A 12,791-nucleotide genomic window follows, 5' to 3' on the forward strand; every position below is an offset into this window, starting at 1 on the left:
TATCCCTTTGCCCCCAGTTAGGTGATAGGCTGAAGCATTGTTAAGGGGGGCTGGGACAGCCTATGAACCTTGGGCAACCATTGACATGAATTATATCAAGACAAGGGTGTTACATATCCACAAAACTGGCTAGAGGTACAGTTTGCTGCATCAAGCCAGGATAAATTTCCATGGTGCCCAACCTTCCAACCAAGCCAGTCACCAAGACCTCCAAGTGTGATGTGACAATCAAACAGCACTTGGAAGTTCAACCTCCTTTGAGGAGTTAATCAACCAACTAGGCAATGCAAAGGCTCTCAGGACAAAACCCTCAGCCCAGAAACTCTGCACAGAAGTCAGATGATTGCTTTGAAGCAAGCACAGAAGCAGAACCACTCCAACAGAACTCAGAAATTCAAGGTGAGTGCTCCATCTAGTTCAGTATCCTATCTCTAAAACTGAAGCAGCTGGCATTGGCCACAAGATACCAAAAAAACCAAAATAGATATGGGACAACCTGCTCCCAGGGAAGTTTCCTCCTAAACCCCAGAAGTTAGAGGTTAGATTATACCCTAAAAGTAGTGGTTTTAGATACTAGTTACTAAAATTTTGGAAGGTAACTCTGGACGTTGCCCTCTAGGAAAGCAGTTCCTTCTCTATTTAGGCACAAGTAGCTTAAAAGCCATTAACCTCTGGGAAAGCATGGCCATTTTGAATGAGAGAATTGTGAATGTAATGGGAAAGATAGAAAAATAGTTAATAACATTGCTTAAACACTAATTTCTTCAACGGTACATATGAGGATAACTGGTAATGATTTTTAACTACACCTCTACCCCGATATAACACGACCCGATATAACATGCATATGAATAGAACGCGGTAAAGCAGGAATAGGCGGGGCTGCGCACTCTGGATGATCAAAGCAAGTTCAATATAACGCCGTTTCACCTAGAACTCAGTAAGATTTTTTGGCTCCCGAGGACAGCGTTATATCAGGGTAGAGGTGTATATGGAAAATGTAACTAAAGACAGCCATTTGTTAGGAAAAAGGGTTAAAAAAAAGACACTAAACAAAGATTATTTACAGAATTTTATTTAAGGGTCAAAGATGCATTGCTCAGCAAAATAAAGAGTTAGCAGATGCCTCAGTACAAGTGACCATGATCTTATTTGCTGTGTGAAAACAGAATACAGTCCCAGACAGTAATATAGATTCTTGGCACTGTAAAAGGGCCAATTTCTCAAAGCTAAAAATAATTATACAAAATACTGACTGGGAGCATAATGCTTCAGTTAGAGGGGCATCTTGGCTGAGAGGATATGAAAGGAACAATAAAATATAAGTCAGCATGCAGCAATAAGCAAATGGGAAAAGGGGAAATGGAGTTAAGAATTACAGTTGACTCAAAGGAAGTTAAAGGTACCAATGGAGTATCAATGGCTAACAGGTCAAAGGACAATAAGGAAGAATATTTTTAATGAATCATGAAACAAAAGAAATCCTAACACTTATATCAGGGGGGAGCCGTGTTAGTCTGTATCTACAAAAACAACAAGGAGTCTGGTGGCACCTTAAAGACTAACAGATTTATTTGGGCATAAGCTTTCGTGAGTAAAAACCTCACTTCTTCGGATGCATAGCACTTATACAGATCTTTACTAGATTGAGATGATGGTAATATAGTCAATGATGCACAGAAGGTAAAAGAATTTGGTTAATGTTTATTCTGTATGAGGAACAAAGCTAGATAATGTATCCACCTCATAACCGCACCATTCCAGCAGTAACCAAGGAGGGTGTTAAGCAGCTTCTACTACAGTTAAAAGCTTTCAATCAACAGATTTGGAAATGTTGCACCCAAGAGTCTGTAGGCCACTAGTGTTAGTTCAATAAACCTTGGAAAACGAATTCCTGAGAACAAGAAGAAAGTCAATGTTCTGACAATATTTAAAGAATAAAACAGGATGAGTAGCTAATTATAAGCTAATTTGTTTGGCCTCAATGTCAGGCAAAAATAATGGAACAGATGATGTGGGTCTATCAATAAAGAGAAGACGGAAAAATTAAATTACAATCAACATAGCTTAATGGAAAATAGGTGGTGTCAAGCAAACTGGATTTTTTTTAACAACATTACAAATCTGGTTGATAAAGGTAACTTGATAGAATATACTTTGATATCTGTAAGGCATATGACTTATTACCTCAGATTAATAAGTTTGCATTACATTAAATCAGGGGTTCTCAGACTTTTGTCCTGGTGACCCCTTTCACACAGCAACCCTCTGCGTGCAATCCCCCCATATAAATTAAAAACACTTTTTAATACATTTAACACCATTATAAATGCTGGAGGCAAAGTGGGGTTTGGGGTGGAGGCTGACAGCCCGCAACCCCCACAAATAATAACCTCTCGACCCCCTGACGGGTCTTGACCCTCAGTTTGAGAACCCCTGATTAAATCAATATGATACTTTTTAGATAAATTAAAATAGGCTAACATCTCAAAATGCAATTGTTAATAGAGAATGATCAAATAGTGGGGGTACTTCTAGAATGATCGGGCCGCCCCTTCTTTGTATCTGTAGTAATTTACTACCCTCCCACTAAGTACATATACAGCAACCCAGTTCTGAAAGCACAGCAGAGAACAGCGGCTGCTGGCCAGGCGCCCAGCTCTGAAGGCAGCTCCACGCCAGCAGCAGCGCAGACGTAAGGGTGGCAATGTGAAAAGTCATATTCGTCAATATCACTTTTCACAACTGACTTAGCACCCCATTGTCACGCTTATTTCTGCACTGCTGTTGCCAACCTAGGGCTGACAGCCAGAGTCCTGTCACTTCCTAGTGAGGGATTGGAGGGACGGGAGGAGGAGGAGAGCCTGGGCTGCCGGAGGGAGGAGACCCTGAGCCCAGGTGGCAGGGCTCCGGCTGTCAGCCCTAGAGTGGCAGGGTTCCAACTGCCCCTTTATCCCCACCTCCCAGATGTGCATGGCACTTCTGCACGAGCCCCAGCTACCTGGACTGACACCCGCCAGAGCTCTCAAAAAATAAATATAAATAACTCACTCCACACACACACACACACACACACACACACACACACAGCTTGTACCTCCCTTGACACATTCCTGCTCCTCCCTTGGGAGGCCTGCCCCATAGCTTAGAACCACTGTTCTAGAGGTTTCCTGCCTCATCTTTCTCAGCCTTATGCCATTTAATAAAAAAAAAATTTAAATCAATGATCTGGAAGAAAATATAAAGTCTTTGCAGATAAAATTTGCAGATGACTGAAAAATTGTAGTTTGCTCGTGTCCAGCTGTGACGAAGCCGTGACACCAGCGCAGAACATATTATTCTAAGTGTGATCTTCTATTACCAGAGACACAGCAACAAACGTGGTCAGACAGATTAATTTATGAGATAAGATTAGAATAACTAAATCTCACATAATTCAAGCAGCAACTAAGAAGAGAGTCATACTGGTGAGACAATTTCCAAATACAGTATTTGAAGGATTAAGACATCAAAGATGGACAGGAATTGCCAAGAGATGAAAAATCCACTCGCTAACAATAAGTAGTTTTCCTTCGTAAGAAGGTCTAGGTCATCATTTCTGCAGAAAACAAGATTAAATAAAAACACCATCGTAAGGAGCAAAGATCATCTTCCAAATGTTAACCGATGTCTAATGTCTTCTCAAATCTGCATATAGCTCCAATGTCTGTGCTGCTGCTCATAGATTCCACCCCATAGCTGTTTGAGAAAGTAATGAAACACAGTCAAGTATTGGAGCTATTCATAGCAAAGGATGATCCAAAAAAAATCGCAAGCCAGATGAGGGGATAGAATAGCAGAAACTCCACACCAGACCCTCCAGAATGGGATGCAGTGGTAGTGAAAAGGGAAGGAGGAGGGGGGACAAGTCTCTTCCCTCCAAGAAGCCAAAAGAGGGAGAGTGGCCAAGAGAAAGGAAAATGGAAAGCTCTTCAGATTTAACTTGGATGCTTAGGAGACAGAAGCTGATGTGGAAGACCAAGCCCATCAGCTGGAGCCTCAGGCAAATCTAGAGATTAATTCCTCCTCCCGAGCAGATGAATGAAGTGTGTGGCTGGGCTTGCTATTCAGTTACAGGCCTCACTGTTGGCTCTCCATCTTCCATATCAGTCTTTGGTTAATAAGTGTTTTAGTCTTAATACAAAGATTATCTAGCTAGGAGTAATTAAGGAATGGAACAATTAAGCTGACCAGGAAAAAACATTCCTGTCAGTTAATGTATAAGGTTGCAAAGTAGATTCCCCAAGAATGTGGTGGAATGTCTAGTCCTAATTACAGTGCTTAAGACATTTTAAACTAATCTGAACAAAATAATGGACAACGTGCTGTAGAATTCAATCCTGCACTGCCTGGGAAACGGACTGGATGGCTTACTATCACAAGTCTTCTCCATCCCTATGTTGTCAAGCTTCTGTGTAAACCCCTCATGAACTAGTTCTGCTCATGCTACCCACATATCCATATGCCATATAAAGTAGTTTCAGCTAAAGAGGGACTCTGAAAAGTTCTGGAAAAAATGAGAACAGGGATCAGAAGTCATACTAGTCGTCAATGTTATAATTAAAGTTGCAAAACCATTTCCACTGTAGTCACCTGTTCTCACATGCACGCTTTCTAAAATATTCACCTTCTGCACAAAATTTTACGTGCTTAGTCTCTAGTAAAACTGACATTCTGTACAAATATTAATTTTTATTCATGAGGATAACTCAGCCACTGAATTTTGAAGCTTCAGACTTGGTATGTAAATAGGCCTTAATGAACAATATGGGCTTTGCTAATTTTGAAGAAGCGAGTAAGAATCTTTGAAATGCAGGATTCACCAAGTGCTGTAGAAAATTCCACTAGGCTGTTAGCTACATGCTTAGTTAGACATGGGTGTAGGCAAACATGTATCCACAGTCAGTTAGCTGCACAGCTACTTGGTTATAGGAATTTACTACCTCACCTACTGAAGCAGATTGTAAACTCAAAAGATTCTGAACAAGGATGAGCAGAACTTGTAAATATAGGAAACTACTTAGCATGTCAAAAATTACGTGCCTTTATACTCTAACCACCTCATTATTTCCACATCAAGAAGCTGATAAAAACTCTGCTAGTGACTCTTGCTAGCTAATAAACTGAATAGGTGTATCAAGAAAGTTTCGGCTCTGATAACACAAAAAGAACAGGAGTACTTGTGGCACCTTAGAGACTAACAAGTACTCCTGTTCTTTTTGCGGATACAGACTAACAAGGCTGCTACTCTGGCTCTGATTACATTTGTTGAATTTCAAAGAACCATCAAGTTCCACAAGTCTAAGCAGCACTGTGTTTATTACTTTTCCCTGAGCCCCATCTTGCCTTCTTCCTTAAAGAGCTTGGGAAGTTGAAATGGAATTAGCATTAGAGCAATGTTAAGGTCACAAAATAAAGCACTCAAATAAGAAATGTCCTTAAGGTAAGGTTATCCTGCAACAATATATAAGGCATGTAGTATTTTCCTGTTTTGAGGACTCTGATTGTTTGCACAGTCTACGTCTCACCTTATTCATAAGATCAAGTTAATATTGCAGAAAAATTTACGGGTTGAAGAGACCCGTTCACACCAGGGTCTGAATTAAATTAATGAATTGCACCTCCTAATCCAAGAGGTGAATTTAGCTCCTTCATTTATGAAATTTCTTGTCTTTATAATACTTTATTTCTTAATCTTAATGTTGCTTTAAATCTAGTTGTGTTCATTCCTGTTAGCTGCAGACAATATACACAGATATTCAAAATATCTACTTGAATTGCATTTAGTCAAGGGTTTCAGCAAGCAGTCTACCACAAAGCAAAAACTCTTATAGACTAGATTATACCTGCAACTTTGTCCCGAATAAGTTTAGCAGATTCAACTTCGCCAATACTGCTAAATAGACTCCGTAACTCATCCTGTGTCATGTTTTGAGGGAGGTAGTTCACGATTAAATTTGTTCTACCAATATCATCCCTGCAATCTTCAGCCATGTGATCTTCATAACCATTAGACATTCTATAAAATATCTGCAAAGAGAAAAATCACAAATAAGGTCTACAACTTCATTTTAAAATAAATTGAACTTTCTCTACCTGTATTCAATTGAAAGCTTTTTACTTTAGGAAGATGAAAACAAGTAGCTATTTCAAAACTATATATTATCTTAATTTCTTAAAAGGAAAACTCAAGTGTTTTTCAAAAAAATTCCAGGCTATTTCATTCTCTCAAGCTAACAAACCTGAACCACTAAAAAGCCCCCCAGATGTTCATTTCAATAAATTGGGGGAGGGGGAACAACAAAAAACAGGAGTGAAAATAGATTTTAGGTACGTTTCAATGTATAACAAATCACATACACAAAACTATGTTAAAAGATACATATGAGCAAGGGGCTGAACTCAGATTGCAGGGGCAACAGCTTCACCCAAGGTGACATCGGAAATCTATGGCAGAGACTGAAATAGAAGCCAGTTCTCTTGGGTTCCAGTCCAGTGTCTTAACTACAAGTTATTTTCTTACAAACCTCTGCCTTATACACTGTCCAGCCTTTATACAGAATGAGGCATGGGTGTTGTAGAACTGACACCATGCGATCACATGAAGACTTTAATCATTCATAATACATACAGAAGAGGCAAATTAAGATTGCATAAGAACCTTAATTCTGGCATTTCCTAATTTAGGGATTGACTTTGAAACTCAAGCATGCTTTTAACAGGGGTGGGTTTTTTATTACAATTTTTTAAGTTTAAAAAAACTGAAAAAAAATCCAGAAGTTTCATGGGAAGTCATACTGACCACCTCACTCAACTTAAGTTATCAGCAGGACTTGAATCCAGAACTTTTTAATCCACAACAGAGATGTACTACCTGAGCTAAATGAATAACTGGTCACAGTATCAGGCTGTTACCCACTATGTGGGCCAGCCACCCGAAGGGCAGTGACTTACACAACTATCTGGGAATGTTGAGAATCAGAATGGCCAGGTTCTATTTCTGGCTCAGGAGGGAAATGGGGCCTAGTGGTTATAGAAAGCCCAGACAAACACACAGGTCTGGCACATTCATTCTCAAAAACAAAGTAGCTAGATGGCTGAGACTTGGTCTGCAACATTAGAGACTAGAGTCCTTGTAGCACCTTAGAGACTAACAAATTTATTTGGGCATAAGCTTTCACGGGCTAAAACCCATTCTGTTGTTTTTACTGATACAGACTAACACGGCTATCCCTCTGAAATTAGAGACTAGATTATTTTCCCAGCTGTTTGACATTATCTTGTGCAACTCTCAGTGTGTGTGTGTGTGTGGGGGGGGGGATTATACTTCCCTGCCTTCTAAACTAGGTGTTACTGAGTTACAAGGCTACATACAAAGGCTGTGAAGTGCACAGAATCAGTGGAAGAATTCGGACTAAAGCTCCGAATCCCAGCTCTCGGCCTAGCACTCCTTCCTCTATGCCAAAAGGGCTGCAACAGCTCCTACTGAGCAGAAGGATGCCTAAGCGAATGGTTATTTAAAAACAATGGGCATAAAGAATATTCTTAAGTGATGGAAGCCCCTACCGTACACAACTAGGAATTGGTGCACTGGCATGACCTTACGTCTGGCCAATTACAACAACATTTTCAAAAGAAATCTATGTCCATGAGCACACTCATACCGTTATTAAATCTTCCCTGTAGAAATTAATTCCAACTTCAACTTACCAAATCACTCCCATCACCATTTATATAAAGCAGAACCTTTCAGCATACAAGATTAAAATTTAAGCCAGAGTGCAGCACTATGTTAAACTGGAATTCTAGATGGAAATATGTACCACCACCAATTTTCAGGAGATTTGCAAGTGTGAAAAACATTGGAATACCAAAAAATTCTGAGTTAAAAGTAAAATGTAAAACCCCCCCTACACTTTGGACAGTATACAGATGCAAAATTTTCCACCCCTGTAGTCCTGCCATGCTCCATACAAACTTATGAAACTACTATACCTATACACCTTCAACAATTTAAAATTTGTGTTACACTTGTCACCATGGAATCCGAGTACCTTGATTCAATATACTGATGTATAAATAAGGTATGCAAACACCCACCCCTCAAGTTATATCATGCACTTCACACTAAATTTTTCTAATACCATCCTTCCTTCCCGTATAACACTCTCATGCCAGCCACTGGAAGCGTTGAAGCTATTTTAACCTTTTAGCCACAGTGATCTTATTCCTTCTAACTTCAGAAATACTAAACTCCATACACTCTCCTGGTCTGGCTACCAATAGGCTTTGCATTCTTCAGTCTGAAGAGAAAGGTATACCATGATCCAATGGCTTGAAGTTGAAGCTAGACAAATTCAGACTGCAAATAAAGTGCATATTTTTAACAGTCAGAGCAATTAAACACTGGAATAATTTATGAAAGATCATGGTGGATTCTCAATCAGTGATCATTTTTATATCAAAGTTAGATGTTCATCTACAAGATCTCTTCTAGGAATTATTTTGGGGACTTTCTATAGCCTCGGTTATACAGGTCAGACTAGATACAATGGTGCCTTCTGGTCTTGGAACCCACAACAAGCCTGTGTTTCACTTACCCTTGTAGTTCAGATTCAAATCTGTGTTACCAAAACACTGAAGGTCAATTCTCAGGGTGAATGAAAATGTTCACTAACTTTGAAAAAAGTTCAAGTGTTATGGTTAAAAAAACAAAAAAAACCATCAGTGAGACATCACATTTTGTCTAAAATTTCCAGAAGACACAATGTGGGGACCAACATTGGACCAACTTCTGTTGGAGAGAGAGACAAGCTTTCGAGCTTACACAGTTCTTCCTTAGTCTGGGAAATGTACACAGTGTCACAGCTAAATACAAGATGCAACAGATTGTTTTCGCATAAGAAGTTACATGTATTTCAAAGGATCAAAATGCAACAAAAATGATTAGGGGTATGTAACGGTTGCCCTATGAGGAGAGATTAATAAGACTGGGACTTTTCAGCTTGGAAAAGAGATGACTAAGGGAGGATATGACTGAGGTCTATAAAATCATGACTGGTGTGGAGAAAGTAAATAAGAAAGTGTTATTTATTCCTTCTCATAACACAAGAACTAGGGGTCACCAAATGAAATTAACAGGCAACAGGTTTAAAACATACTAAAAGGAAGTAAGTATTTTTTTCCACACAACACAGTCAACCTGTGGAACTCCTTGCCAGAGGATGTTGTGAAGACCAAGACTATAATAGGGTTCAAAAAAGGACTAGGTAAATTCATGGAGGATAGGTCCATCAATGGCTATTAGCCAATGGCTGTTTGCCAGAAGCTGGGAATGGGCGACAGGGGATGGATCACTTGATGATTACCTGTTCCGTTCATTCCCTCTGGCGCACCTGGCATTGGCCACTGTCGGAAGACAAGATACTGGGCTAGATGGACCTTCGGTCTGACCCAGTATGGCCGTTCTTATGTTCGTATGATCATTCAAGGTGAAGTGGTCTGTGAACACCCCTCTAGTCACAGAAGGGAAAGGAAGGGTGGTGGGGGGGAAGAAGACAGCTAGGGAATGGTTGTTAGCTAATTACAACAATCTGTAACCTGCTATAAAACCAGTGTCTCTATTCAGCCTGTGATTATTGGTGTCTAGAAGAGTTATCAATTCAATTAATTCTTTCACAATGAGGACACCACTCATATTACCACATCCCCATTGACACTCATAAGGAAAAAAAAAAAATCGACTGGACACCACAAAGCAGATGAAACCACACCCTTGATTGTTACATTGATTGCATCATGAAATAAATTGACTGTGAAATCCTTAAAAAAGACATCACATACATCTCCTTGTCAATTACTGGAAATGGGCCATTTTCATAACCACTACAAACAGTTCTTTTTCTCTCCAGCTGATAAAAGCTCACCTTAACTGATCACTCTCCTTATAGTGTGTATGGTAACACCCATTGTTTCATGTTGTGTGTGTGTGTGTGTGTGTGTGTGTGTGTGTGTGTGTGTGTGTGTGTGTCTTCCTACTGTATTTTCCACTACATGCATCCAATGAAGTGGGCTGTAGCCCATGAAAGCTTATGCTCAAATAAATTTGTGGCACCTTCGAGACTAACAAGTACTCCTGTTCTTTTTGCGGATACAGACCAACACGGCTGCTACTCTGAAACCTGTCACTCTGAAACCTGTCACATACACCAGGATCTCTCCACCTTTGAGAGGACAGCTATACAGTCCCTGAAGTCTAATCTGGTGATTAGATTATCTAACCACACAGTGATCAATCTGACAATTGAAATGCCATCTTAGTCCCCAACCATGGTGACTATGTTAACGAAGTCAACGAGCTCTCTGAAACCCCCATACTATAAAGAACTCAAAGCAGAGTCCATACTACAATTCACCCAGGAATTTAAGGACATCAAATCCTTCCTGAACAACTCCAAGACAAACTCATCCTCCCAAGAACCCCACCCCAGGGACCTTCTACATGCTTCCCAAGATACATAAACAAGGGAACCCAGGCAGACCCATCATATCTGGCCAAAGCACTCTTACTGAAGGAAAATCAGGACTCAGAAACCATCCTCAAACCACTCATCACAAAAAGGGGCAGCTTCCAGGACAAAACTGACTTCCTCCACAACATTAACAACTTCTCTCAGAACACCATCCCTGCCATCCTATTGGTGTTCCTATACACCAACATCCCTCACAATGACAGCATACCTACCTGCCTGCCTCAAATATTTCCAAGACAATGGACAACATTCAGCTATCCACCCCAAACACATCGCCAAACTCATCTGTTTCATCCTCATCGATGAGAATTTTACATTCAACAACACACACTTTGTCCAAACCATGGGAACAGTTCTGGGTACCAGGATGAGTCCATAATATGCCAACCTCTTCATGGCCAACCTTGAAGAATAATTTCTGGACAAATGCACTACAAAACCAACAATATACCTGATACACATCAATATTTTTGTCCTCTGGACAGAAACTCCCTCATAGATTTTTCACCACAACTTCAACCACCACCACCCATCCATCAATCTCTCCCTGGGACACTCCCACACGATCATCAACTTTCTGGACACTACAATCAGCTTCAGCAATGGAATCCTACAGAAAACTATGTACTAGAAACTCATGGATCACCACACCTACCTTCATAGATCCAGTAACTACCCAAACACACAAGAAATCTGTTCTCTTCAGCAAGGCACTCTGATACCACAGAGTATGCTCAGAGGATGAAGTCCTGGATGTTACGGGTTCGGTCACAGAGATCCCCTTGAACTGTCACCTGATGTGCTGGAATTACCTCTGAGCCCATTTTCCCTGCCAGCTTGGGACTCCAGAACCCTGCCTTGTTGAGCCAGACACGCCAGCTTGCTGCAACACAGACCCAGGTCTGAACCACGCCTCAAGCTGCAGGCTTTAACTGAAAACCACTCAGCAGGTTACCTCTCTTCAGCACCCAGATCCCAGTGGGATCCAAACCCCAAATAAATCCATTTTACTCTGTATAAAGCTTATACAGAGTAAACTCATGAACTGTCCACCCTCTGTAACACTGATAGAGAGATATGCAGAGCTGTTTGCTCCCCCAGGTATTAATCACTTACTGTGGGTTTGTTAATACACAAAAGTGATTTTTTCAAGTATAAAAAGTAGAATTTAAGTGGTTTCAAGTAATAACAGACAGAACAAAGTAAGTTACCAAGCAAAATAAAACAAAATATGCAAGTCTAAGCCTAATACATTTAAGAAACTGAATACAGGTAAATCTCGCCCTCAGAGATGTTCCAATAAGCTTCTTTCACAGACTAGACTCCTCCTTAGTCTGGGCCCAATCCTTTCCCCGGTGCAATCCTTGTTAGCTCCAGCTCAGGTGGTAACTAGGGGATTTCTCATGACTGGCAGCCACCTTTGTTCTGTTCCACCCCCTTTTATATCTTTGGCACAAGGCGGGAATCCTTTGTCTCTCTCTGGGTTCCCACCCTTCCTTCTAAATGGAAAAGCACCGGGTTTAAGATGGATTCCAGTATCATGTGACACGTTCACATGTCTAGTGAGACTTCATTACTCACTGGCTGGCACAAGATATACAGGAAGGCTTACAAGTAAACAGAGCCATTTACAACCAATTGTCCTAGCTAATGGGAGCCATCAAGATTCCAAATCACCATTTAGGGCCCACACTTTGCAGTTACAATAGGACTTCAGAGTAATACTTCATATTTCTAGCTTCAGATACAAGAATGATACATTCATACAAATAGGATGAACACACTCAGTAGATAAGCTTTGTAATGATACCTTACAAGAGATCTTTTGCATAAAGCATATCCCAGTTACATTATATTTACACTCATAAGGATATTTCCATAAACATATGGAGTGCAACGTCACACTGGATACATACCTTAACACACTTAAAACTGTCTTCACCACACAAAGGACACTCCACCAGGGAGTAGACTGAATCATGGAACAGGCCACCCAAATACCCCAAGAGAACCTACTTCAAGATGGAAATAAAACCCGCTCCAACCACATACCTCTAGTTATCACCCACCACCCCATACTAAAACCCATATGGGGTAACAAACAACTACAACCTATACTTAATGGGGACCCCATCTTAAAAAAATAATCTGTCTTGAACTCCCTCTTCTCGCCTTCAAACAACCCTCAAACTTCTCCAAGCTCATCATCAGAAGTAAGCT

At 40.4% G+C, this 12,791-nt stretch overlaps 1 protein-coding gene across 8 annotated transcripts in view; it reads right to left on the reverse strand.

The window, feature by feature from the left end:
- ELAVL1 (ELAV like RNA binding protein 1) overlaps positions 1-12,791 on the reverse strand; it is a 101,950-nt gene that overhangs the window by 53,324 nt on the left and 35,835 nt on the right. For 7 of the 8 annotated variants that reach the window (XM_065578297.1, XM_005283792.4, XM_065578296.1 and 4 more), the window contains one exon: positions 5,886-6,069. The exons of the other annotated variant lie outside the window; for it this stretch is intronic. In XM_065578297.1, the coding sequence (XP_065434369.1) occupies positions 5,886-6,069 (184 nt within the window). The remainder of the gene's footprint in view (positions 1-5,885; positions 6,070-12,791) is intronic. 8 annotated transcript variants of the gene reach the window in all.

This window comes from Chrysemys picta, chromosome 25, assembly GCF_011386835.1.
Source record: "Chrysemys picta bellii isolate R12L10 chromosome 25, ASM1138683v2, whole genome shotgun sequence".
Taxonomy (NCBI): domain Eukaryota; kingdom Metazoa; phylum Chordata; order Testudines; family Emydidae; genus Chrysemys; species Chrysemys picta.